A 21,994-nucleotide genomic window follows, 5' to 3' on the forward strand; every position below is an offset into this window, starting at 1 on the left:
TTAGTGATGGGGAGCCCCGAGGGTGGGGTCCCATGGAGAAGAGTCAGAGAATACCCAGCCAGGTGGGATTCTGCTGGGGAGGTGTTTGGAGGAGGGAGAGGAATCTGCAGATTGCTGCCAGCTCACAAGGTGTCACTGGATGGGCCTGTGTCTGCCAAGGTTCATGGGCAGGGAGCTGCCTCACCCGGGCCCCCAGATCTACCCTTTCCAGAGCTGCCCCAGCTTTGTACTCCTAGCCTCTACTCCCCATACCTATCCTCCTGTCCAACCCCTGCCTGAGAGCTGAGGCCTTTCCAGGCCCAAGCCCAGCTGGGGACATACAAGCAAGTGTCTCCAGGGACTCAGCTGGGAGCAGGGCAGGCTGGCTGGAGACAAAACCAGTTCAGCAGAGCCTGGTTCTGGCCAGGGTCCCAGTCTTCCCCCCCCACACTCCTCCCTCCAAGGGAGTGAGACACAGCAGGGGCCCAGCGAAGCACAGGCCTGGGGCAGGGCCCCCTCCTCCCTGCAGTGCAATCCCAGCTGACAGATGCCAAGGTGCTATTTGCTCACTGCCAGGAGCAAACTTTCTTCTGAAGACAATAAAATTGCTGAGGGCAGAAGGCAGCAGTACAGGGTAGCATTTAACCCTTGGTGGTCTGGGTGGTGCTGGCTCCCCTGCTGTTTCCTGGAAGCCAGGCCTCAGAGGATAAGGGTGATAGAGGACCAAGGGTGCTGACCGGTCAGAAAGCCGGAGGGCTGGAGGGGCAGAGAGAGCCCTGTCCTTGGGGAGAGACAGGTATGAGTTATTCTGTCAATCAGCTGTGTGACCATCCGCAAGCCACTTAACCACTCTGAGCCTCGGTTTCATCGTCTGCAAAATGGGGGAGTAGCCCCTACTTCACAGTTTTGTTGGGAAGATAAATGACAAAGCACCTAGCACATAGTAGACCATAAGGACACTGAGCCAGGTGATAAATGTGAGGGAAGTGGGAGGAAGCTGGATGAGTTGCTTTGCCCAGGAGAGTGGGTGGTGGGTCCTGGTCACCCCCAGCATGCCCACAGACACCAATGCACACCCTCTTCCCATCACGCACAGGGGTCTCACACCCACTCACAGGAGCTCACATCTTCACAGATGGCACTGCTGAGGCCTTCAGGAAACAGAAACAGGAGACAACCAACCTCTCTTCCACCCTGTTAGCTGCAAAGCCCTGCTCTGCAACAGAGCAAAAGGATGCCAGAGATGCCTTCCCCACTCCAGTCCTGCATGTAGAACCTCTTTAGCACCGGCCTTGCCACCTGCCTCTCAGCCCGAATGGCGATAGGGAAGATGAGGTGGCTGTTCTAGCCCCTCCTTGACTTTGAAGCCTCACTATCTCTCTCCCAGAAGCATCTACCAATCAATTATCCCTTGCCCTTTAGGCTCAGCCCAAAGCCACCTCCTCCAGAAAACCTCCCTTGACTACTCCAGGCCCTGTGACCACAACCACATTTGACCATTGATGACCTCGGGGCTGTGCCATTCACTGCGCAGACACTAGGGACATGTCAGTTCTCTAGTATCTTTATTATCCCTTCCCGGGGGCACTCCTGGCTCCCCAACTCAGGGGTGCAGATGTCTCCCTGCACCATGCCAGGTGTGGTGCAGAATGGGAGGCAGGGGAATGGAGCAGAGAGAGCCTTGGACTGCCTGTGGCCTTTGTCGAGTCACTGCCCTTCTGTAGGCTCTGCTCTGGAAATGCTGGGGTCAGAGGCAGGTGGAGGGTTCCTTTGTTGGGGAGCAGCCCTGGCTCCCTCTGTCCTCCAGGGGAGCAGCTGGGCCTGAGGAGGAAGCACCCCTGCCCTGAAGGCCCCAGAGGGCCCATATGCCCCCGGGGAGCAGTGGGCGGCCCCTCCCTGACCTTGGGCTCTGGAAGGTCAGAGCAGCAGAGCAGACTGCCCGTTTTCCCCCAGCTCAGAGCCTGGCTGAGGCAGGACAGGCAGGAGGGAGGCCCCTGAGGGCGGGTTTCAGGCCCTGGGCCAGGCACTCAGATGGGGTGCACGAACTGGTAGACGAGGCGCTGGGAGATGTCTGGCTTCCGGATGATGCCCTTCTTGTAATACTGGCGGATGGAGCGGCTCAGCTTGTCGTAGTTCATGGCGGGACGGTTCTTGCGGATGCCCCACAGCCGGGCCACCTGGGCTGAGTCCTCAATTTTGAAGATGCCTGGAAGAGCAGGAGGGCCCAGAGACAGCCAGCAGTATGAGTGAGGTGGCAGGAAGGAGAAAGACGCAGACCACCAGGTCAGCCTCGTGGCGAACCAAGGGACCCCATGCAGAGGCCTCCCTCTGCTCGGGTGGGGCGGGGTGTGGGGGCCCGAATGCCTACTCCCAAGGTGTAGTTGCGGTGAGGGTTAAAGAGACGTGTGCAAAGCAGGTGCCACAGGCCCCAGTGAATGGCGGAGAATACTCTGGAATCACAAACCTCCCGGTACAGGTGAGCCTGTGTACCTTAGTGGTTTCCCTGGGGCCCTGCGGGCCTGGCCCTTGCCAACCCCTGCTTCTGTGTGGGGTTTGCATGACCTAATGCAAAGTCCTGTGTGGCTCCCAGCAGTGCCCACGGCTCACTTGGCAAGAGCACCCCTCCTCCATTACAGGTGTCTCTGTAGTTCCCAAGCCTGAAACGACCTCTTTGCTATTCTCAGGCAGTTCGGCCCATGCAGCCCTCTCTGGCAGGATTAATTAATATGAGATGGTGGAGGGAGAGTGGATTTGGAGCTCGTTCCAGGCGCTGTGCAGTACTAAAGCTCCTAAGTGAGACAGAGTCTAGCAGGAGACAGATGTGGACACAAATTGCACACAGACCCCCAGGGCTGTCCCATGAGAGCTGCATATTTGGCATCTGGGACAAAGGTGGGGATCAGCTTCACCCCTCTGCCCCGCCTCCGCCCCCAGGCACCGTGCCTGGCAGGAGACCCCACAACCTCCATGCTCGCTGGGCCTGCAGCGCCCCTTGGGTACCCTGCTCACCCTTCTCCTTGTTGAGCCACCTAATGAAGCGGCCATAGCTGTGGGGCTTGAGTAGTAGCTCCTTGAGGAACTGCCACAGGTGGATGGGCTGCCCGGAGCATGATGAGTCCACCTCGCTGTCGGTCCAGCTCTCCTCACTGGTTAAGGCTGGGTGGCCAGGGAGGGTGGCGGTGAATGGGAAGGGGAGGCCAGTCCCTGCTTCAGTGGCACCCACCCCTCCACCCCACCGGAGCCCCCGCCCCCACCCTGCCGCTGCCTGGCTCACCGCAGCAGTGAATCGCCCCAGGTGAAGTCCGCTCTTTCATCCAGGCCGCTGCAGGGCAAGGAGACGGGGTTGGGGACCCAGGAGAGGCCCCGAGGGGGAAGGGGGGGAGGCATTTGGGTGGGACTGTGGGGCCACAGGAGCCCCTCTGTGGCTGGGGGTTGCCCCTGTGGCTCCCTGCCTCCTGCCAACCTGGGGAGGCAAGCTGGTTACAAGAAGCTGCTTCCTGGAAGAAAATTCAGGATTTCAGAGCTAGGAGGGGCCGCAAAGGGCTTGCATGCATCCCCTTGTTCAGATGAGGACATCTGACGTGGGGGCTTGCCTGGGCTGCGGCAGGGCACTGGTCTCTGACAGGGTCCTATGAGCGGGTCCTGTTTCTTACTCCTTGACTCATCGAGCAGGCACCACCTCCCCCAGAGCACCTGGCCCTGTGCAGGCAGCAGTGGGTGCCCACTGAGATCGAGACAATTTAGACACTCAGGGGCTGACACGCAGCCATTAGAAATTTAGGGCAGGCCGGGTGTGGAGGCTCATGCCTGTAGTCCCAGCACTTCAGGAGGCCGAGGTGGTTGGATTGCTGAAGCCCAGGAGTTTGAGACCAGCCTGGCCAACATGGTGAAAACCCGTCTCTACCAAAAAATACAAAAATTAGCAGGGTGTGGTGGTGCACCGGTAGACTCAGCTACTCAGGAGATTGGGGTGGGAGGATCCAATGAAACTGGGAAGTCAAGGCTATAGTGAGCTGTGACTGTGCCACTGCACTCCAGCCTGGGCAACAGAGTGAGACCCTGTCTCAAAAAACGAAAACTAAAATTAAAACAGGGCCGCTGTGTACACGGACAGGAGCAATACCCAAGACATACTGTGGTGTGCAGAGCAGTGTAATGCTCTGCTGCTATTTATGTCAAAAAAAAAAAAAAAAGAATAAAAGAACTGCATACATATATATGTGCTCGAATAGTCATAGACTTTCCCTGGAGAGATACTCAAGAAACTGGTAACAGTGGTTCCCTCTAGGGAGGGGGTTGGAAGCTGGGGGTCGGGAGCGGGAGGGGGAAATTGTTCATGGTACACTACTTTTCACTGTGGTCTATTTTATAGCATGCACATTTATTACTTCTTTAATAAAAAAAAAAAGAAAACAAAGAAAAACAAACAAAATTTTAAAAGGAAAAAGGACTTCCTAGTATGCACAGTCCCCAGCTCTGACATCCTGCATCCTCACAGTCTGACTTCTACCTTTTAACCTCCCAGGTGCTCTGTCCCAAAGCTCTGGGGCCTTGACCAGGGCTGGGAGTGGGTTGGGGTGAGGAGTGCACCAGGATCCAGGAGGCAGCTGAAACTGGGGCTGAGATTCAGAGTGGAGTCCAGCTGGGGGCCAAGGGGCTGCTGCCCCAGCAGAGGGCAACCTCCTAGCCAGCATCCTGTCCCTGGCGTGAAGCCTGGGAGGGGCTGCTCCCAGCCATGCCACATCCTACCTGACTTCCAGATGTCCAGGTGGGCGTGCAGCACATCCCCGCCCAGGGGCGAGCGCTGGCGGAACTGCTCCTCCGACATGGCGCACAGCTCCTTGCCCGCCAGCTCCTGGAAGGCCTTGCCCACGGGGGGCAGCCGATATTGGTGCTCTGTCCACAGGAGCCACTTCTGCACATTGCTGGGGCTCCAGTCCACGGGATCTGGGCAAGAGGCATCCCCTCAGCTCAGGGGCGGCCTGAGAGCACCACCCTGCTGTGATGGGGTGCCCACAAGAACCTGTGGCCTGAGACCGTGTGCTCCTGGGGATGGGGCTAAGTCAGCCCCAGACAGGCCCCTGAGGGCCCCTGTGGAAGTGGGTACCCAAGAAGAGAGTGGGGCGAGAGGAAGGAACCAGGGCCCTAAAAAATGAACTTGGTTCAGGGCAGCGTAACCTGGTGCATCTGTACTGCCCGCCTCACCCAGGGCTTGGGTCCTCCCAGATCCCTCCAGCCTCTCCAAAGGACCTTTCGAGGGAGCCTCAGCCCTGGAGGGACAGTGACACTCTACCAGAAACACCTGGGTTTCTCCATCAGGTACTTCTTGCCTTTCCCAAACCCCTCAAGGAACAAGAGAAACACCTACCTGGGAATTAGTCTTAGAACCCCACCATTCTCTCCAGCCCCTGTATCTCACAGATGAGGAAACTGAGGCACAGGGCACTCCATCCCCTTGTCCTCCACGGAATAAAGGGCTAGACGCACAGGAGCTGCTCCAGGCACATGTGTTGAATAAGTGGCAGGGCACAGGGTGGCATGGGGCAGCCACAGGCTCCAGAGGCCAGGAGGGGAGCCCTTGGCTAGGTCCTAGATGTCCCCCTGGGGTACTGCTCTGGGGTGAGCCTCATAGGCCTGTGCGGGGGATAGGCTGGTGGGCATGGTCACAATGGGGCCTCCAAGTGAACACTGTGGTCCAGCCAGTGTCCCAGCTGGGTGACCTGCAGGCTGGGCTGTCCCCACTTAATAAGCCCATTTTCCTCCCCAAGGTCAAAGCCATTTGTTTCTGTTCCCATTGTTGAGGGAGCAGGGCCCTCCCCTCCCTAGCCCTGTGGGTGGGGAGGAGGTCTGTGGGAGAACTCCTGGAGTCGGCCTGGCATGGGCATTGGGAAACTTGGGGCATTGGCAGGAGCAGCTTCAAATGCGGACGTCAACGGGGCGGCTTTGGGGGTAGGGGCCGGGCCTGAGGGATGCGTGAAGACCCCTGCTTCCCAGGGAAATCTGCATAGAGTTGAATGCTGCAGCACCAGGGCCTGAAGACGAGGGACATGGGTCAGGCCTGCCTGAAGCTGGAGGGGCGACAGCAGGACAGAGGACTAGATACTCAGCAGCCCCGCCACCCACAGCATCGGCTCCATAATAACACCTTCCAGGTCTGGCTGACAGACACATGTATGCCAGGCCCTGGGAGGTCCCCTCCTCATCGGGGCCTTCTGTCCCACCAGAACAGTGACACATTTCTCTATTTATTTGTGATCTGTTTCCCTCACTATCATGTCAGCCCTACGAACACAGGGGCTGTGTTGTGTTCACCACTCAATTCCCCAGTCCTAGAATAAGGCTTGGCATATTAGGAACTGCTTTTTGGCCCAGAGAGGTAGCTCATGCCTGTAATCCCAGCACTTTGGGAGGCCAAGGCGGACGGATCACCTAAGGTCAGAAGTTCGAGACCAGCCTGGCCAACATGGTGAAAACTCCGTCTCTACTAAAAATACAAAAATTAGCTGGGTGTGGTGGTGGACACCTGTAATCCCAGCTACTCAGGAGGCTGAGGCAGGAGAATCGCTTGAACCCAGAGGCGGAGGTTGCAGTGAGCTGAAATTACACCACTGCACTCCAGTCTCGGCGATAGAGTGAGAACCTGTCAAAAAAAAAAAAAAAAAAATGAAGAAGAGGCTGGGCACGGTTGCTCACGCCTGTAATCCCAGCACTTTGGGAGGCCGAGGCGGGCAGATCACGAGGTCAGGAGATCGAGACCATCCTGGCTAACACGGTGAAACCTTGTCTCTACTAAAAATACAAAAATTAGCTGGGCGTGGTGGCGGGCGCCTGTAGTCCCAGCTACTCGGGAGGCTGAGGCAGGAGAATGGCGTGAACCCGGGAGGCGGAGCTTGCAGTGAGTGAGCCGAGATTGCGTCACTGCACTCCAGCCTGGGCGACAGCGCAAGACTCCATCTCAAAAAAAAAAAAAAAAAAAAAAAAAAGAAGAAGAAGAAGAAAAAGCAATGCTTCTTGTTGAACAACTGTTTATTGAGCATCAATTATATTCAAGGTGCTATCTTGGCATCTGGGGATGGAGTGATGAGCAAAACAAATGAAAATCCCTGCCTTTGTGGAGTGTACATTCTACTGGAGGACACGGAGAGTGAGCGAGATCAACAGATACGGTGCGGCACGTCCGCGGAGTAGAAGTGCTATGAGAGGAAGCAGGTGAGAACAGCAGGTAGGGATGTGAGCAGAAATTTTTCTTCTTTTTTTTTTGTTTGTTTTCTTTACCATGTCCTGTGCTCATGGGCAGCAATTTTAATGGAGGGGTCAGGGAAGGCCTCATGCGGATGGTGCCATCTGAGCCAAGACTTGAAGGAAGTGAGCCACGCAGATCTTTGGGGGAAGAGCGTTCCAGGCTGAAGAAGCAGCAGCGTAGCGAGTGTTGTGGGAAGAGCAAACAGGCCAGTGTGGTGGGAGCAGAGTGAATGAGGGGAGACTGGAGTCCAAGAGGAGGTGGGGGGCACAGAGCTTGAATTCATATCATCCAGCGCCTACCAGTGGGGACACTAGGCTGGCGTGGTTGGGACACTAGAGATGGATAGAAACCTTCCCGGCCCAGGTTCACAGCTGACTGTGTGTAGAAGTGCCAGCGTCCCCAAAGCTGCCCGAGGCTGGGCCAGAGGTGGCCAGAGTCCATTCAGCAGTGCCCCGACCCACCCCAGTGACCTCAGCCTTGCCTGTGACCCCTCTTACGGAAGCAGGCATATGGAGAGGGCTCACCTGCGGTGATGTTGAGCAGCTTGCAGGCAGTCTCGATGTCCTTGAGCACTTCGCCCACCACCATGGACTGCACCTGCTCCAGTGAGTGCTCCTCCAAGGTCAGCCCGCCGGGCACCAAGTCCAGGCTGCCCCCTGGGGCTTGGCTGTCAATGACCGGGCACTGCTCAGGCTCCTCAGGCGGCTCCTCCCGACTGCTGGCCGCAGGGGCCTTGGCTGCCCAGCTGCTGTCCTCAGGGTACAGCATGTCAAAGTAGGAGAGGTAGAAGGCGGACAGGCCCTGCTCGGGCGTGGCGGGTGGACTGGGACTCCAGTCCCGTCTCTCGAGACCCACTGCTCCTGCTGCTACCTTCTCCAAGCCTGTCCGCGACACCGTGTCGGGGGGCAGCAGGAGGTGGCTGGGGGACACGCTGCTCAGACCCGGGCTGGCGCTGCCCATGCCGCTGCTGTTTGGGCTGGCGGCTGCGTCTACGAAAATGAAAGAGGACTCAGGTTTGACTGCTTCTCCATCCCTGTAGGGGCCGCTAAGCTGGTTATGGGGATGAGGGGCCCTGTGGACAGTGGGCTGGGCCTGGGACAGAGTTGGAGGCTTCCGGGTCATTGGGCAGACAGGCCTTCTGGCTGGGAAAGACAGTGAGGTGGGAGTGGGTACAGGACCAGAAATGGATCGCTCCTTCGATCCCCAAGGAAGCTAGGCTGGCTGGGAGCAGCAAAGCTCCACACATGTACTTTGCTTAAAACAGCCTTCTGAGGTTTCTGACCTCATTCAGCCCTCACAATGGAAGGCATGATTGCCCCATTTGGCGGATGAGCAAAATGAGGTGGGAACAAGGGGCCCTCAATGTCCAAATCTTTCCTGATGTAGCAAAGCTTGTTTTTCTTCTGCCTTTGACAAGGATAGATTGGAAGTGGCAGGCAGAGGCCAGCATCCTAAAGGTGGCCATCATCTTCCAGCAGGGGAAAGGAGAGAGGAACAAGGCGGGGTAAAAACCCTCCCGCACGCCGGGGAGTAGGCCAGCCCTTGTCCTCCCACAGGGTTATCTGGGGGATCTAAGTAAACTCAACACTCTCTAGGGGGCCACTGAGCAAGAGCTCACAGGTGTGCGTCTCCCCATACCCCAGGCTGGGTGCATGGTACCCACCTCCCCTTACCCTCCCTTGGAAGGTGCTGCCCCCAGGGCCCCTTCCAGCTCCCAGTGCTCTCCACTTTCCCCAATGCCTGGAGGAGCATGCGGCCACCCAGAGGCAGTGCCACATGCCAGGCTTTCCAGGGGGAGCCGGGGTGGTGGTGAGATGGGGCAGGGCTCCAGGGAACACCTAAAACCCTTAGCAACTCAGCCACCTGCTCCTCACTGCTGCCCCAAGGCCCTCCAGGGGGAACCATCTGGCCTCAACACAAGCAGTCAGAGGCCTTGCTCCCCACGGGCCGCCCAGGCTTGTTTTTGCCCAGGCCCTTTTCCCTGAACCCCATAGCAGAGTGCACAGTTTGGGTGAGAGGGCGGACTGGAGAGGTGTGCAAGCACTGAAACCCCAGGACATTCTGGGATGGCAGTGATGTGGGGGCCTGAGACTTAAGAATACATCAAGACAGGCCCGGTGCAGTAGCTCATGCCTGTAATCCCAGCACTTTGGGAGGCCGAGGTGGGCGGATCACCTGAGGCCAGGAGTTCGAGACCAGCCTGGCCAACATGGTGAAACCCCGTCCCTACTAAAAATACAAAAATTAGCTGGGCAAGGTGGTGAGTACCTGATTCTCCTGTCTCAGCTACTCGGGAGGCTGAGGCAGGAGAATTGCTTGAACCCAGGAGGCGGCTGCAGTGAGCTGAGATCGTGCCACTGCACTCCAGCCTGGGTGAAAGAGCAAAATTCCGTCTCGGAAAAAAAAAAAAAAAAAACCACACGAAGAATACATCAAGCCAGAGGCAGAATATCACCATCAGATATACGCTCCTAATAATATAGAGAACCAGTTAGGGAGGAGGAAAGGAGCAGATAAACCTGTTAAGGGCAAGTTAATTTGTGTCCTTTCTCGAGGGTTATTTATAGTTTCAAGCAGTGGTTCTCAAAATGTGCTGTCTGGGCCAGCAGAACCAGCGCCACCTCGGCGCTTGCTAGAAACTTGGATTCTCAGGCAGTTCAGAGCCACTGAATCAGCAGCTCGGGGGGAGACTCTGCGGTCTGGTTTAACTGGCCTCTGGGTGACTCTAGTTCATCTTCAAATCTGAGGATCTTTGCTTTAAAGGCAACTGGCCAGTGAGGGGGAAGGCTTTAATCAAAGCACTGAAGTCCTCTCTAACGGTGACATTTATGGTGCCCTACTGGGACAGCGGGCAGGGAAGGGGGCTCCCTGATCCATCTCCAGTTATCCTGTGAGACTGACCCGCACAGCCTCTGTATGCAGCTGGCATTTGCTTCTGCAGGTGGGACAAGGGAAAGAACCCAGTTTGGAAGGCACCTCCACCTCGGTAGGGCCACAGCTAGCCCATTCAATTTCACACAACTCAGAAAATGACATCCCTTCCCCCTGGATAGCATAGCTTGATGAATGGAGCCCAGGTAGAATTTCAGCTTCCTCTGCCCACCCTCCTTGTGCAGTGCCCAACCTTCCCAGTGTTACATGGCAGCCCTGCAGCTTCCTGTGGTGGAGAAAATGCCAGCAGGAGGGAAGGGTGTTCCCTTTGATTTCAACTCTCCCATTCAAGGGCTCCTTTAAGTGACAAGGAAGGAAAGGTCAGGATGGGGTGGGGTGGGCAGAGACCAAGGCGGGGCTGGGGATGTGGGGGACAGAGGGCAGACCTGGAATCATTTCAAGTCCTTCTGTGCAAACACTCGTGTGTGCTGTGGGCCCATATTATTTACTCAGGCAGTGCCAACAGCTCACTCTGCCCCTGGGCCCCACCCTGCCCAGTGCCCATGCCCTACCCGCTAGGTGGCTCCACCCCTGGGGACCCCTCCGCAGCCCCCCACCCCTCCTTCATCACCCCCTGCCTGCCTCCTGCCCCGTCCATATCCCCAGAGCCCCCATGCCTGCCACGTTAGGACAGCCTCTGCCAACACCCTGGGCGCCATGCCAGGGAGACAGAAGCTTTTCCAAGAAGCAGAACTCGCTTCCCTTGTGGCCCTCCTGTTTGCTTGGCCTCAGCCACGGGTAGGACGGGAGGCAGCTGCTGTGTTTCAGGCATGGTTGTGTAGGGTCGGTGGGGATGAATGGGCAGGGCAGGTGACAGCTTTTGCCAGGAAGGCATATAATGACACATCCTTGACACATTTGCTGAGTGCATGTGAAGCCCTCACATCCATCCCCTTGCCAGGAGAAAGGCAGCACAGGCCTTATTCTCTCTTTTTTTGAGATAGGGTCTTGCTCTGTCGAGTGCAGGGCCGTGATCATGGCTCACTGCAGCCTCAACCTCCTGGGCTCAAGCGATCCTCCTGTTTCAACCTCCCAAGTAGCTGGGACTACAGGTGTGCGCCATCATGCCTGGCTAATTTTTTAAATCTGTTGTAGAGACATGGTCTCACTATGTTGCCCAGGCTGGTCTCGAACTCCTGGGCTCAAGTGATCCCCCTGCTTCAGCCTCCCAAACTGCTGGGATTATAGGCACAAGCTACCTCATCTGGCCCGGGTCTTATTCTCATCCCTATTTTGCTAATGGGGAAGTCAAGGTGCAGAGAGGTAAATCCCCAAATCCAGGTCTTCTGACTCCTGGCTCAGGCTCCTTCCCCTTCTACACGTCACATTCCAGCTTGACCTTGCCCTGTACCTAAATGCCAAGGAATCTACTCCCCACCAAGCCTCGGTCCTAGCTCCAACACTTCCCTGATGAAAAATAAGTTAATGGTTAACTGTGTGGCTGGAGGAAAGGTTCGACTGTCCGCAGATCAGGGGTGGTGGGGAATGCTCCGTCCCCAAGGCAGCCCAGGCCTGGAGTAGGGGGGCTTGGCTTACTGGTCAGGGAGCCAGGGCTGGTGTGCCCAACCAGCAACTAGGCATCTCAAGGTCTGGGCTGGCCTCGGGAGGGAATAAGAGAGAACAGCACTGTGAGCCCCTGGCAGTGAGCACCAGTGCCACGTCCAGGCTTTCACCCACATCACCCGCTTTCCTACCCACAGCCAGGGTGACGTGGACTCCAGAGCCCTGCTTTATAGATGCGGACAGTGAGGCTCAGGGAGGCTGTGCAGCTTGTCTGGGGTTCTTCCTGCCCAGGCGTGCGTTCTGCTCACTGGACCACATTCTCTCAGAGGCACGTGCTCTGACCAGTCCCATCTTCCTAGGGGATCTGCCCACCCACCAACTGGGCTCCTTGATGCTCTAAAGTCTGTCCCCACCTGTTGGCTCTTCATTCCACGCCACTGTTCATTTCCCTGCAGCACCCTTTCATCAGACACCCCTGTGCTCAAGAATCTCCCATGGCTCCCCATTGCCCCATCCCAGTGGCTGGTGCCTACCTCTGAGTCCACCTCCTATCTAGCCCAGATAATCAGAGCTGGAAGGGGCCATGTATTATGTGATTGTTTCATAGAATGGGAACAATGAAGCCCAGAGTGGGGAAGGGATTCATGTGCTTATCAGCAGCAGGGTCCGGACCAGAACCAGGGATTGACATAGTGACCACAAATCCAAGCTCTAACGAGAATGGCATTTCATACCTGCCCCTGTGCTGTGGGCACAACAGGGCTATTTTCTAAGATGGCCTTTCCTTCTCATCACAATTCATCCCAAAGCCCTCCTGCCCCAGGGAGCCCTCTCTAATAGCTCCCCGCTGCGACTTCCCAGGCTTGCCTCATCTGTGCCATGCAATTCAGCCCAGGATTAAATCCATCAGTGATGGTCCGCCTTTGGGGACACACGTGCACCGGAAAAGCTGAGGCTCAAAGAGTGGCAGGGAGGTGCCCACAGTCACACAGCACAGCCAGGGCCAGACCAGAGGCCTCCTGACACTCAGGCCACTGCTCTGTAGGCTGAGGGTCCTGGGACGTGCCAGGCATCTGCCATGTCCAGGGTCCTCAGATGGCAGGCCCCAGCGTTCCTGCAGCCTTGGCCTGCCAGCCCCACGGGCTGCCGTCTCCTGAGCAATGCCTCCAGCTCCCAAACCTCGAGTTGATCTCTTCTGGATTAACCCACGTGTCTGGATTAAGGCTCAGCGTGTCCTGGCTCCCTCCTGCTCCAGAGGCCCCGGATCCCACTCCAGACAAAGAAAGTTTGGTAACAGCTGGTGGAGGCCAAGGCCCAGAGACAGGAGCAGATTGGTGGGGTGGCGGCCAGGGGGATTAGCCACCTTGGGCCCCTTCTCTTAGCGCCTTCCATTCCCCCAGGAAGGAAGATTAGGGAAAGAGAGCAGAGGGACCCAAAAGGAGAGATTTAGTGCAGCTTTTCCTGCCACTACCCTGCCTACTCTCACCCCTTGGGGCTAGAAATGTGCCCCTTGAACCCTTTGCCTCCCAGGTTTTCACTCCCACACCCCAACTGGCATCAGCAAAAGATGCCCTCCCTGACAGCTCCAGAACCACAGTTTCCGGGAATGGAGTCACTTGGGAGGCCTTTGCTAAGGACTCAGGTCGCTGGAGGGGTTGGAGCCTGTCTTCCATATCCTGCCTGGTCCCGGCTCTCAGGCCCTACCTCCTGGGGGGATGGTGGTGTGGGGTAAATGTACTCTCACCCCCACCTCAATCCTGAGACCCAATGCCAGACCGCCCAGAGCCCAAGACCCCGGCTGTAGTCCCCATTGAGAAGAGCGCTGAGGGAGTGACAGAGATGGCCACTCTGGCCCTGCTGCTCAGCCCCCAGCCGGCCTCACTGCAGGAGGAAGAGGTCTGATAGGGAACAGACCTCCTCTGGCTTTCCCACGTGGCCTACTGAGCTGTCTGTCAGCCCCTCCCTCCATCCATCCAAGACCCCGGGCCCCCTTAAATGGGTCAGAGTCAGGGGCTGTGGAGGTGAGGCCAGGTCTTGGCCAGAAGCCATGCAGAGTGGGCAGGGGCCACATGGGCCTGCCCCGGTCAGCACCTTGGAGAAAAGCTGGGCTACCCAGGCCGCAGGAAGTCCCAGCCAAAGCCGTGACCACGCCCAGGCGCAGTAGCATGTCTGGCTTCTCCAAACACCCTGACCCCCGCCCTGCCCCATCCCCTCAGGGCCCCAGCCTCTCTCTTGCCCTGCCGTTCCTCCCACCCCTTCTCTGCTCCTCCAACCCTTCCATAGGGAGGACCTTGCTGCAACCTCACCCTTCAAACTGTTCTTCAAACTAGCTGGACCCAAGAGAAGTGCCAGATCCCTTCCTTACGGCCCTCCATTCACTGCCCAGAGCACCACTTCTGCCCGCTGGACAGACCACCCCGCTGCCCAGGAAGGGGGCCCAGGCTGCCACCTCTAGGCCAGCAGCTCCTGCCCTCTCTCAAGCACCCCACTGTGGCCATCTTCAAGCACCTGCTTCCCCAGGGTCTCCAAGGGCAGAAGAAGAGAGCAGGGAGGTGGCTGAGGGAGAGAGACCTTGCTGTCTTGGACTCAGCATGAGTAGAGGAGGTGGGTTTCTTCTAGACCTCCGGGCTTTCCCCACCTCCTCTGGGCACAGACCCGTCCAGGCTAACTGTCCCCCTAACTTTTGCAGGAGCCCTGATCTGTGTGAGTTTCACCTTGGGGAGCCAGCCAGTGGGCCCAGGAGCTGGGGTCTGTGGGGGGAAGTACAGGGGAGTGGGTGAGGCTTTGTGGGGCGGGAGGCAGGTGGAAGCGGGGGCGGGGCCACGTAGCAGGAGGACGGGGCACAGGAAGCCAGAGTGGAGCGCCAGGGGAACCCAGTGGTTTTGCTCTTCCCACAGTTCTCACAGGCAGCAGGAACACATCGCATCAGTGAAGCCTCCTCTGTGCCCCGCTGCATGGGCAGCCCGGGTGTCCACACACACCCTCACTGACACTACTTCCAGGGCTTTCTGGGACAGGAGGAAGGTCAAACTGAATAAACTGCTTTGCCGGGCCCTCCCAGCTGGGGCAGCCAGCATTATTCCCACTTGACAGACAAGGGCGCTGTGACCTGCTACGGGGCACCTGTCCATGCGTGAGCGAGCAGGGACTTGAACTCAAGACTCGGCTCCACCCTCCTTTCTGCTGGTGCTGGCAGACCCGGCACCTTCTAGCTCCTAAGGTCGCCCCTGTTGACCTTCCCCTTTGCCTCTGCTCAGGCCACCTGCCAACCCAGCCCCACAGCGGTCGCCTTGGTGGGGTGTGGGTGGCACAGGTGCCCGCAGCCTGGAGGTACAGAGGCCCACCGCAGCCCCAGGTGGACCATCGTGGCTGAGTTTACTCCAAAGGAGGATGTGGACTGGAAAGAACTGAAGACCTCCACTTCAGGAGATGCGGGTGATGCCCTGCCCTGTTCCCTCCACAGGAGAGACCCTGGGTGAGTCCTTGGTCCCTCCAGCCCTCAGTCTCCTGCTCTGTAGGCCAGGTCATCTCTGAGGACTTTTCTAGCCCAGGTACTGTCTGGATTTTACGATCCATGACCCTCATCTTGCCATCAGCCTGGCTTTGGGGACTTAAAGAAGGATGGTGGGGTCGCAGAGGTGGACACCTGGGGCTCCCCTTGTAAGCAGAGACATACTCCATTTACAGCTGACACTTTTGGCAGAATGAGGGATGTGGCTGGGTGTCCCTCACTGTCCCTGGAGTTGGTGTCCGGAAGCTCTGAAAGACTCAGCCCACCCTTCTGAAGAAGCAGAGCCGGCTTCAGGCTGTCCTGCACCTCACGAGCTGCCCGTCAGGCCTGGCTCCCACCCCAGCAGCAGCGCCTCCCTGCCTCCTCTAGCCAGCAAGGACCCCAGCCCAGACAAACCTGGGGCTTGCAGTGAGTCGTGCTGACAGTGCGGGGACAGAACCCAGTTTCCCACCACAGCAAGTACAATTCCACTCAACTTTCAGGGCTTCCCAGAAATTGCCATTCACGTCTTCCTTCAGCCCTGGTTGAGCCCATGTGTATATAAATATAGTTCACTTCTCAGTGCCCCAGTCAGGCCTCTTAGCCACACCAAGGCTGCCATGCCCCCAACACCTGCACATCTCCGCTTTGCGACGATGCAGCCTGGGTCACATGGCTGCCCGTCTCTGGCACAGTCTCGTCCTCACCAGCAAATCGCACGTACACTCCTCCAAGGGCCGACCATAGCACCTTCCCTCTTCCCTACCCTCCTCCAGCCCCACATACGCCGTACCTCCCAGCTTGCCTCAGGACAGGGGCCGTGAGGTTTCCTGGGTCTCTTGCTCCCCACAGCCCTGCCCAGCAGGGTCACTGAGGGCATGAGAACACATGGATGTCACCGGAGCTCTGCTGTTCCTGCCTGAGGCCCCTTGGCCGATCCTCTCGGCCTCAGCCTCTTCAACAGCGAAATGGGGACTCATAAAGACAGCTGTGTGTCTGGATTTTGAAGTCACCAGGCAGGACAGTGATGTGAGAAGGCTTCACCATCTCCCAAGAGGTGTGTGTCCACAGTGGTGACTGCTGTCTCTATCTGCCGTGTTTCTGCGGCCCCCTCCAGACCCAGCACAGGCCAAGGGAGGCAGAGATCCTCCACACACCTAATTGTTGATCTGTAAAATCTTGATGGGCTGAAGGGAAAAAGCATTCCTGCGATCAGGCCCTGGAGCACACCTCCAGGCTTGGAGAGGGGTGTTAGGACAAAGTGAAGGACTCCAACATCACAGATGAGAAAAGTCCAGAAAGAACTGTCCTGACAGGCTAAGAACAGAAATTGCTTCCAACAAGGTTGAGATGGGTGGGAGTGGGTTATTAAGGGGTTATCAGGACCGGTTCCCACCTGTGAAGTGTCAGCAGAGACACATCCCCCTTTTGTCCTGGCACAGAGGGTGGGGTGGGGCAGAAGGAGCTAGGTCCCAGCAGCCCTCAAAGCAACTTGCTGCCCCAGGAGCAGAGAGGCCTGGGCCTTGCCCCACAACCAGTCTCAGGTGCTGGAGCCCCGGGCTGGGCAGTCCCTCCAGCCACGTCTCCCCTGTGCCAGAGCTAGAGGGAGAAGGAGGAGGGTCTTTATCCTGGTGGTGCCCCGTCATAATCCTGGGGAGGTCCTGGTCCCATCCGACCCCCAGCACAGTCACACTAAGGTCCCTGGCTGAGCGTCTCCCTCCCCAAGTCTGGAGGCCCCCTTCTACCCACCCCCAACCCTGGCTGCTGAGAGGTGGGAGAGCAGAATCTGGCAGGGGGCGCCTCCCAGGCTGAAAACATGCAAACTAGCCAGGAGAAGGAGCTTGGCATTAAATGTCAGGAAGAGCCCAGGGCAACTCAGCTTGTGCAAAGTTTGCTTTGGGAAGAGTTGTTCCACCTGACAGGCCACTCGCTTGGCTGGGGGCACAGGGTGGGGCATGAACGGGGTGGGGGTGGGGACCAGGGGAGGGTCCCAGACCAGGTTTGATCCCTGAATCTCTGCTCTAGCTCTGGGGCTGGGGCCAGTGACTCGGGCCCCCTCTGAGGCTCAGTTGTCTTGTCTATTAAATGGGCTGTCAAGACTATGTCTTAAAGGGGTTGTGGAGGTTGAGATGGAGGGTGAATGGAAATCATTTATGATGGGCTGAGTGTACGTGAGGGAGGCCCTGGGTACAGGTGAGGGGATCAGCTGGAGAAGAGAAAAGAGAGAGGGAATGGGGTGAGGAAGCCGGGGAGCAAAGGAAGAAGCAGAAGGTGATGGGGAGTAGAGGGAGTGGGCCAGAGAGTGGAGTTTGGGGTGAGCTGAGGATGGTGGTGAGGGAGGCTGGGGCCCTGTCCTGTTCTCTAGCCCAGTCCAGGCAGCTGCAGTCTTCACCCACCCTCCCTGCCCTCTAGGAGGAGCCAGAACCAAGAATTCCTGCCCCACCCTCTTCCCCCCCACCCCCCGACCCGCCACCACCCCCCAACGCCCAGGAGACAGGCTGGCAAATCCAACTCCTACACAGCCTTCAAGGTCCTGCTCCAGGCTGTCTCCTCCATGAAGCCTGCTTTAATAGCCAATAGCCTTGTCTAACCTTCTTGTTTCACAGACAAGGTGTTGCAAGTATAGTGAGGAAAAGTGACCCGCCCACGGTCCCACATGGCGGGACCTCACCTGTTCCTTCTTGCCCTCCACCTAGAGGGTCTTTGTCCCCCTGTCAGCCTAAATTAACTTCCCCGGGTTACACTCAGGCTGCAACAAGTCATTTAGCACAAAACTGCTCTAATGGTTTCAGGGCTATTCACTTTATACTCGCAACAACCTCAGTGCTAAAAAGTGGGTTCTCCCGGTTTTTGCACTTCCTGCCAGCAACACACTTTCTGAGCATTGACTGAGCACCTACCGAGTGCAGCCCTATTCCCTCAGATTTGGCTGACAGAGAAGCCCTGTCTAATTCAGAGGGTCCTTGTGAAAACCGAAGTGTTTTACAACCGACAGTGTCCAATAAGCAGGTCTGGTAGTTTTCAGCTCTGGATCCCCCCACGGGGCCTGGCTCAGAGGAAACGCTTGTACGTGCACTGTCAGCCTCTCAAAGGCGAGGGTGGGTCCCCTACGCAGTGAGACCACCTCTTCCACACAGCCCCGCCTGCCTGGGAGCTCCGAGGATGCCCCCCACCATTTGTCTGTGAGTTTGGGGTGGTGGGACTCCAAGTTGGGGGTCAAGGACCTCTTGCAGGCTCTGGCCCCTCTCGCAGGTGGGTGGAGGAAAGCTCAGCCCAACTGGCCTGGCTGAACCGTGGCCTGGGCCTGCCTGTCTGGTGGGGCGTCTCCTCCCCATCCCTGCCCACCAGCTTGGGCCTGGGGCAGCCCGGACGCCTGTTTGCTTTGTTACTCAGCTGAGCAGCTGGTGATGGGGAGATGCAGCTTTATTGGGGAGGTTGGGGCAGGAAATGAGGCAAGTCCCAGCCCTGGCCGAGGAGGAGGAGAAAGCCCATGGCCGTCATAAAGGACACAGGCTACGCGGGGCTCGTGGCCTGGGTGGGGGCTGCTGGGTGGCCCCAGATGATATGTGAGGTGAGGGATCTCGGCCTGCCCATCCCCAACATGCACACACACACACACACACACACACGCACATGCACACACCACACACACACATACTTGCACACACACTCACGCATGCACACACCTTCACCAGCCTCAGGGGCACCCACTCCCCCAGGCCCTTCAGCTTCCCACCCTGTCATCCCACCACCCACTTCCTCTCTCCACCACAGGAATCTGGCAAATCTTAGAAATGAGCACCTTCGAGGGACTGCTACTGTTGCTTTCCTTGGGTGCCAAGACCAGGACCCAAGGCTCTCAGCTTCCCCCAGTGTCCAAGGGCTCAGAAGGTGTGCTCGGCGGTGACCCCAGCCCCCTGGTTCCTGTGCCCATCCCTGCCCAGCCCAGCTCCTGGGCTCTGGACCTGTCTCCCCTGCCCCGACCTGGACCCGGCCTTAGCCTCAGCCCTGACCCATCAGGCTCCAGTAATCCCCTGCCCACTGGTGGCCTGGCACCAGGGAGACCCTTTCCTCGGCAGAGCAGCTGGGCTGGCAGCAGCAGCAAAGCCGCTTGTGTTTTGCCAGCCAAGCAGAACTGGTTAGGTCTCAGGGGCCGGGGCTCTGCATTTGCACAGCGGCCTCCCCTCAGGCTGGGCAGACTGGGCTCAGTGTGGGGTACCCCAGGCCTTGCTGGGCAAGGGGGCTCACCCAGCATGTAGAGTTGGCCCAGAGAGGCAGTCTGGGGAGCATGAGGAGGGGCAGGGAATTCTGAGGGTAAAGGGACCCAGGTCACAGGGTCACTGATGACTGGGAGATGAGCTCTGAGCTGGCAAAGTGCACCCCCTCCAAGTCGTGCCTGCAGTCAGCCACCCCCCAGCTGGCAGGGAAAGACCCCATGCCAGGGTACCCCCATCTCCTGTCGGACTCACCTGTTAGCTGCCTGGTGCCCAGGGAGCTGTCTGCTGCAGTGCCAACTTCAGGGGCCGAGAAGAGATGTGGGCAGCTGAGGCCACTGGCGTGTCTCAGCCAGGCATCTGGGGGGCCAGCAGAACCAGAGGCCAGCAGAGCTGGTGGCAGAGGCAGCACTCAGGTTGGCCACCAGGGGCCTGGCCACCCTAAAGGGGTGGCCCTCTGAGGTCTCAGGGCTGCGTGCCTGTAGGGAGTCCCCTACCCCCAGCCCAGGGCTGCCTGCTGGCACCGTGGCAAGGCCCAACCTGAGGGGCTTGCAGGGAGCTGGCAGCAGGCTTGGAGGACTGGGTCTGTGGGGCAGTGTGGACGCAGCAGAGTGCAGGAATGTGCTGGGAGGAAGTCAGACAGCCGCGAGATGAAGAGTTGGCCAGGGCCTGATTTCCCATTATAAGTAATCCTTCCTTATTTACCTGAACAAATACACTCCTTGCTTACCTCAGACCACAGGCAGGCTCCTGGTTAACCCTTGCAGGTCTCCCCCTCCTTGCTGGGGGATCCATGCCCTGACAGCCAGGGGACTCATTCATTCACTCGCTCATTCACTCGTTCATTGGTTGCTGCATAGCCACTCAGCTCACATTACGTGCAAGGCGCCAGAGATACATCGAGTGGGTCCAGGGCTGGGGTTCTAAGATGGATCAGCTGAGGGCCAGGGACAGACAAGTGAGCAGCAGTGGAGATCTAGAGCCACCCATGCCCTGATGGAGGGCTGAGAGGGCACTGAGGGTGGGCACCAACTAGGGAAATCAATGAGGGCTTCCTGGAGGAGGTGCTGTCTGGCTACTCAGGCCAGGGATGGAGAGAGCTTCAGAGAACCCTGGGGAGGGGTCCCGAGGCTTGTGGGCCAACCATGGCCTGGTGGGAACTGTGTTCTCTCTGCCCCACAGGGTCCTTATGCAGACCTGTCACACAGTGGCGGTGAGGAAGGACTCCTAGCTCGCTTTCCCATGCCTGCAGTCGGGGGCCAGCCAGCAGCAACTTGCTCTCCCATAGCCCCAAAAGGTGATGGCAGGGACACCACGCAGGACAGAGGTACCCACCACCAAGCGCTTGCTGCCCCAGCCCCTCCACCTCCATGAGCCCAGCGGGGGCCACAGAGTCCAGCTTTTGGATTCCTCCATGTCCTGCCAGGTGGGCTGAGGGTTGTCCCTGGAGGCTGGGCCTTCCTTTCTCCAAATCATCTCAGAAGTGCTCCACGTACCTGCTACCTCCATTCTGACAGGGGAGAAAGTTCTAGATAATGCTGATTTTTCTCTTGTTTCAGGAGTAACTGTGTAACTGCTGAGAGCAAGAGGATTCTGGGGCTACAGGGGATCCCAAGGCCTTTAGAACTAGCCCCTCACCTTCACCAATACCCACATTCTCCAACGTAAGGTTGCACTTTGCACCCCCAGGGAGCCCTGTACTTGGCTGTTATTGTCACTGGCACCTTGGTTGAGGATCAGTTATCAGTCACCCCCCAGAGAAGGTTGAGGTAGGACGGAGCGGAGGAAGGGGAGGTAACACAAGGTCCTGAAATGGTACACTCGACCACTCCTAATCCCCAATGGTCCAGCCCTCCAGGGTCAATAAAGAAAGACACGCTACGTTTCCAGGTGGATCTCCTTCCCCTAGAGTGCGTTTTTGTGCCTGCTTCTCTGTTGGCCAGAGAAGCCTGGCTTATATCACAGCATTATGATGCATTAATAATAATGACCACTGCTTAACAGGCACCTACTGTATGCCTCGCACTGTTCGATGCTCATGAGATGCTAAGCTATTAATCATACTGTAAGTACTATAATGAGGGTAAGTACAAGGAATATCTAATAAATGTTTATTGAGGCTGGGTGCGGTGGCTCACGCCTGTAATCCTAACACTTTGGGAGGCTGAGGTGGCCTTGAGATCAGGAGTTCAAAACCAGCCAGGCCAACATGGTGAAACCCCGTCTCTACTTGAGATCAGGAGTTCAAAACCAGCCTGGCCAACATGGTGAAACCCCGTCTCTACTAAACATACAAAAAAATTAGCTGGGTGTGGTGGCAGGCACCTGTAATCGCAGCTACTTGGGAGGTTGAAGCAGGAGAATCGCTTGAACCCAGGAGGCAGAGGTTGCAGTGAGCCAAGATCGTGCCACTGTACTCTAGCCTGGGCAACACAGCGAAGCTCAAAAACAAAATGTGTATTGAGTGGATAAGGTGTCAAAGATAGCTGTCCATTCTCCCCTTTTCCTCAGTAAACAAGGCTTGATTTTTATTTTTTATTTTATTTATTTTTATAGAGACAGGGTCTCTCTATGTTGCCCGGGGTGGTCTCGAACTCCTGGCCTCAAGCAATCCTTGTACCTCGGCCTCCTAAA

At 57.5% G+C, this 21,994-nt stretch overlaps 1 protein-coding gene across 2 annotated transcripts; it reads right to left on the reverse strand.

Moving 5' to 3' along the window:
* Positions 1-1,527: 1,527 nt before the first annotated feature.
* SPDEF (SAM pointed domain containing ETS transcription factor) lies at positions 1,528-20,016 on the reverse strand. 2 transcript variants are annotated; one of them, XM_032141033.1, is made up of 6 exons: positions 19,616-20,016; positions 7,747-8,211; positions 4,729-4,926; positions 3,254-3,301; positions 2,989-3,135; positions 1,528-2,185 (listed from the first exon to the last, which is right to left on the reverse strand). In XM_032141033.1, exons 2-6 carry the CDS (start codon positions 8,180-8,182, stop codon positions 2,007-2,009), a joined length of 1,008 nt encoding a protein of 335 aa, XP_031996924.1. In that variant the 5' UTR covers positions 8,183-8,211; positions 19,616-20,016; the 3' UTR covers positions 1,528-2,006. The 2 variants fall into 2 exon arrangements, with proteins under 2 accessions (XP_031996924.1, XP_031996925.1); XM_032141034.2 differs by lacking the exon at positions 3,254-3,301.
* Between the last annotated feature and the right edge of the window lie 1,978 nt (positions 20,017-21,994).

This window comes from Hylobates moloch, unplaced genomic scaffold, assembly GCF_009828535.3.
Source record: "Hylobates moloch isolate HMO894 unplaced genomic scaffold, HMol_V3 SCAFFOLD_20, whole genome shotgun sequence".
NCBI lineage: Eukaryota > Metazoa > Chordata > Mammalia > Primates > Hylobatidae > Hylobates > Hylobates moloch.

Coding starts and splice junctions, on each gene's coding strand:
- SPDEF (XM_032141033.1), bottom strand. CDS start 8,182: ATGGGCAGCGCCAGCCCGGGTCTGAGCAGCGTGTCCCCCAGCCACCTC. Junction 4,927..7,746: donor GCTGCTCAACATCACCGCAG/GTGAGCCCTCTC, acceptor CCTCTTGCCCAG/ATCCCGTGGACTGGAGCCCC. Junction 3,136..3,253: donor TGGGGCGATTCACTGCTGCG/GTGAGCCAGGCA, acceptor CTGGCCACCCAG/CCTTAACCAGTGAGGAGAGC.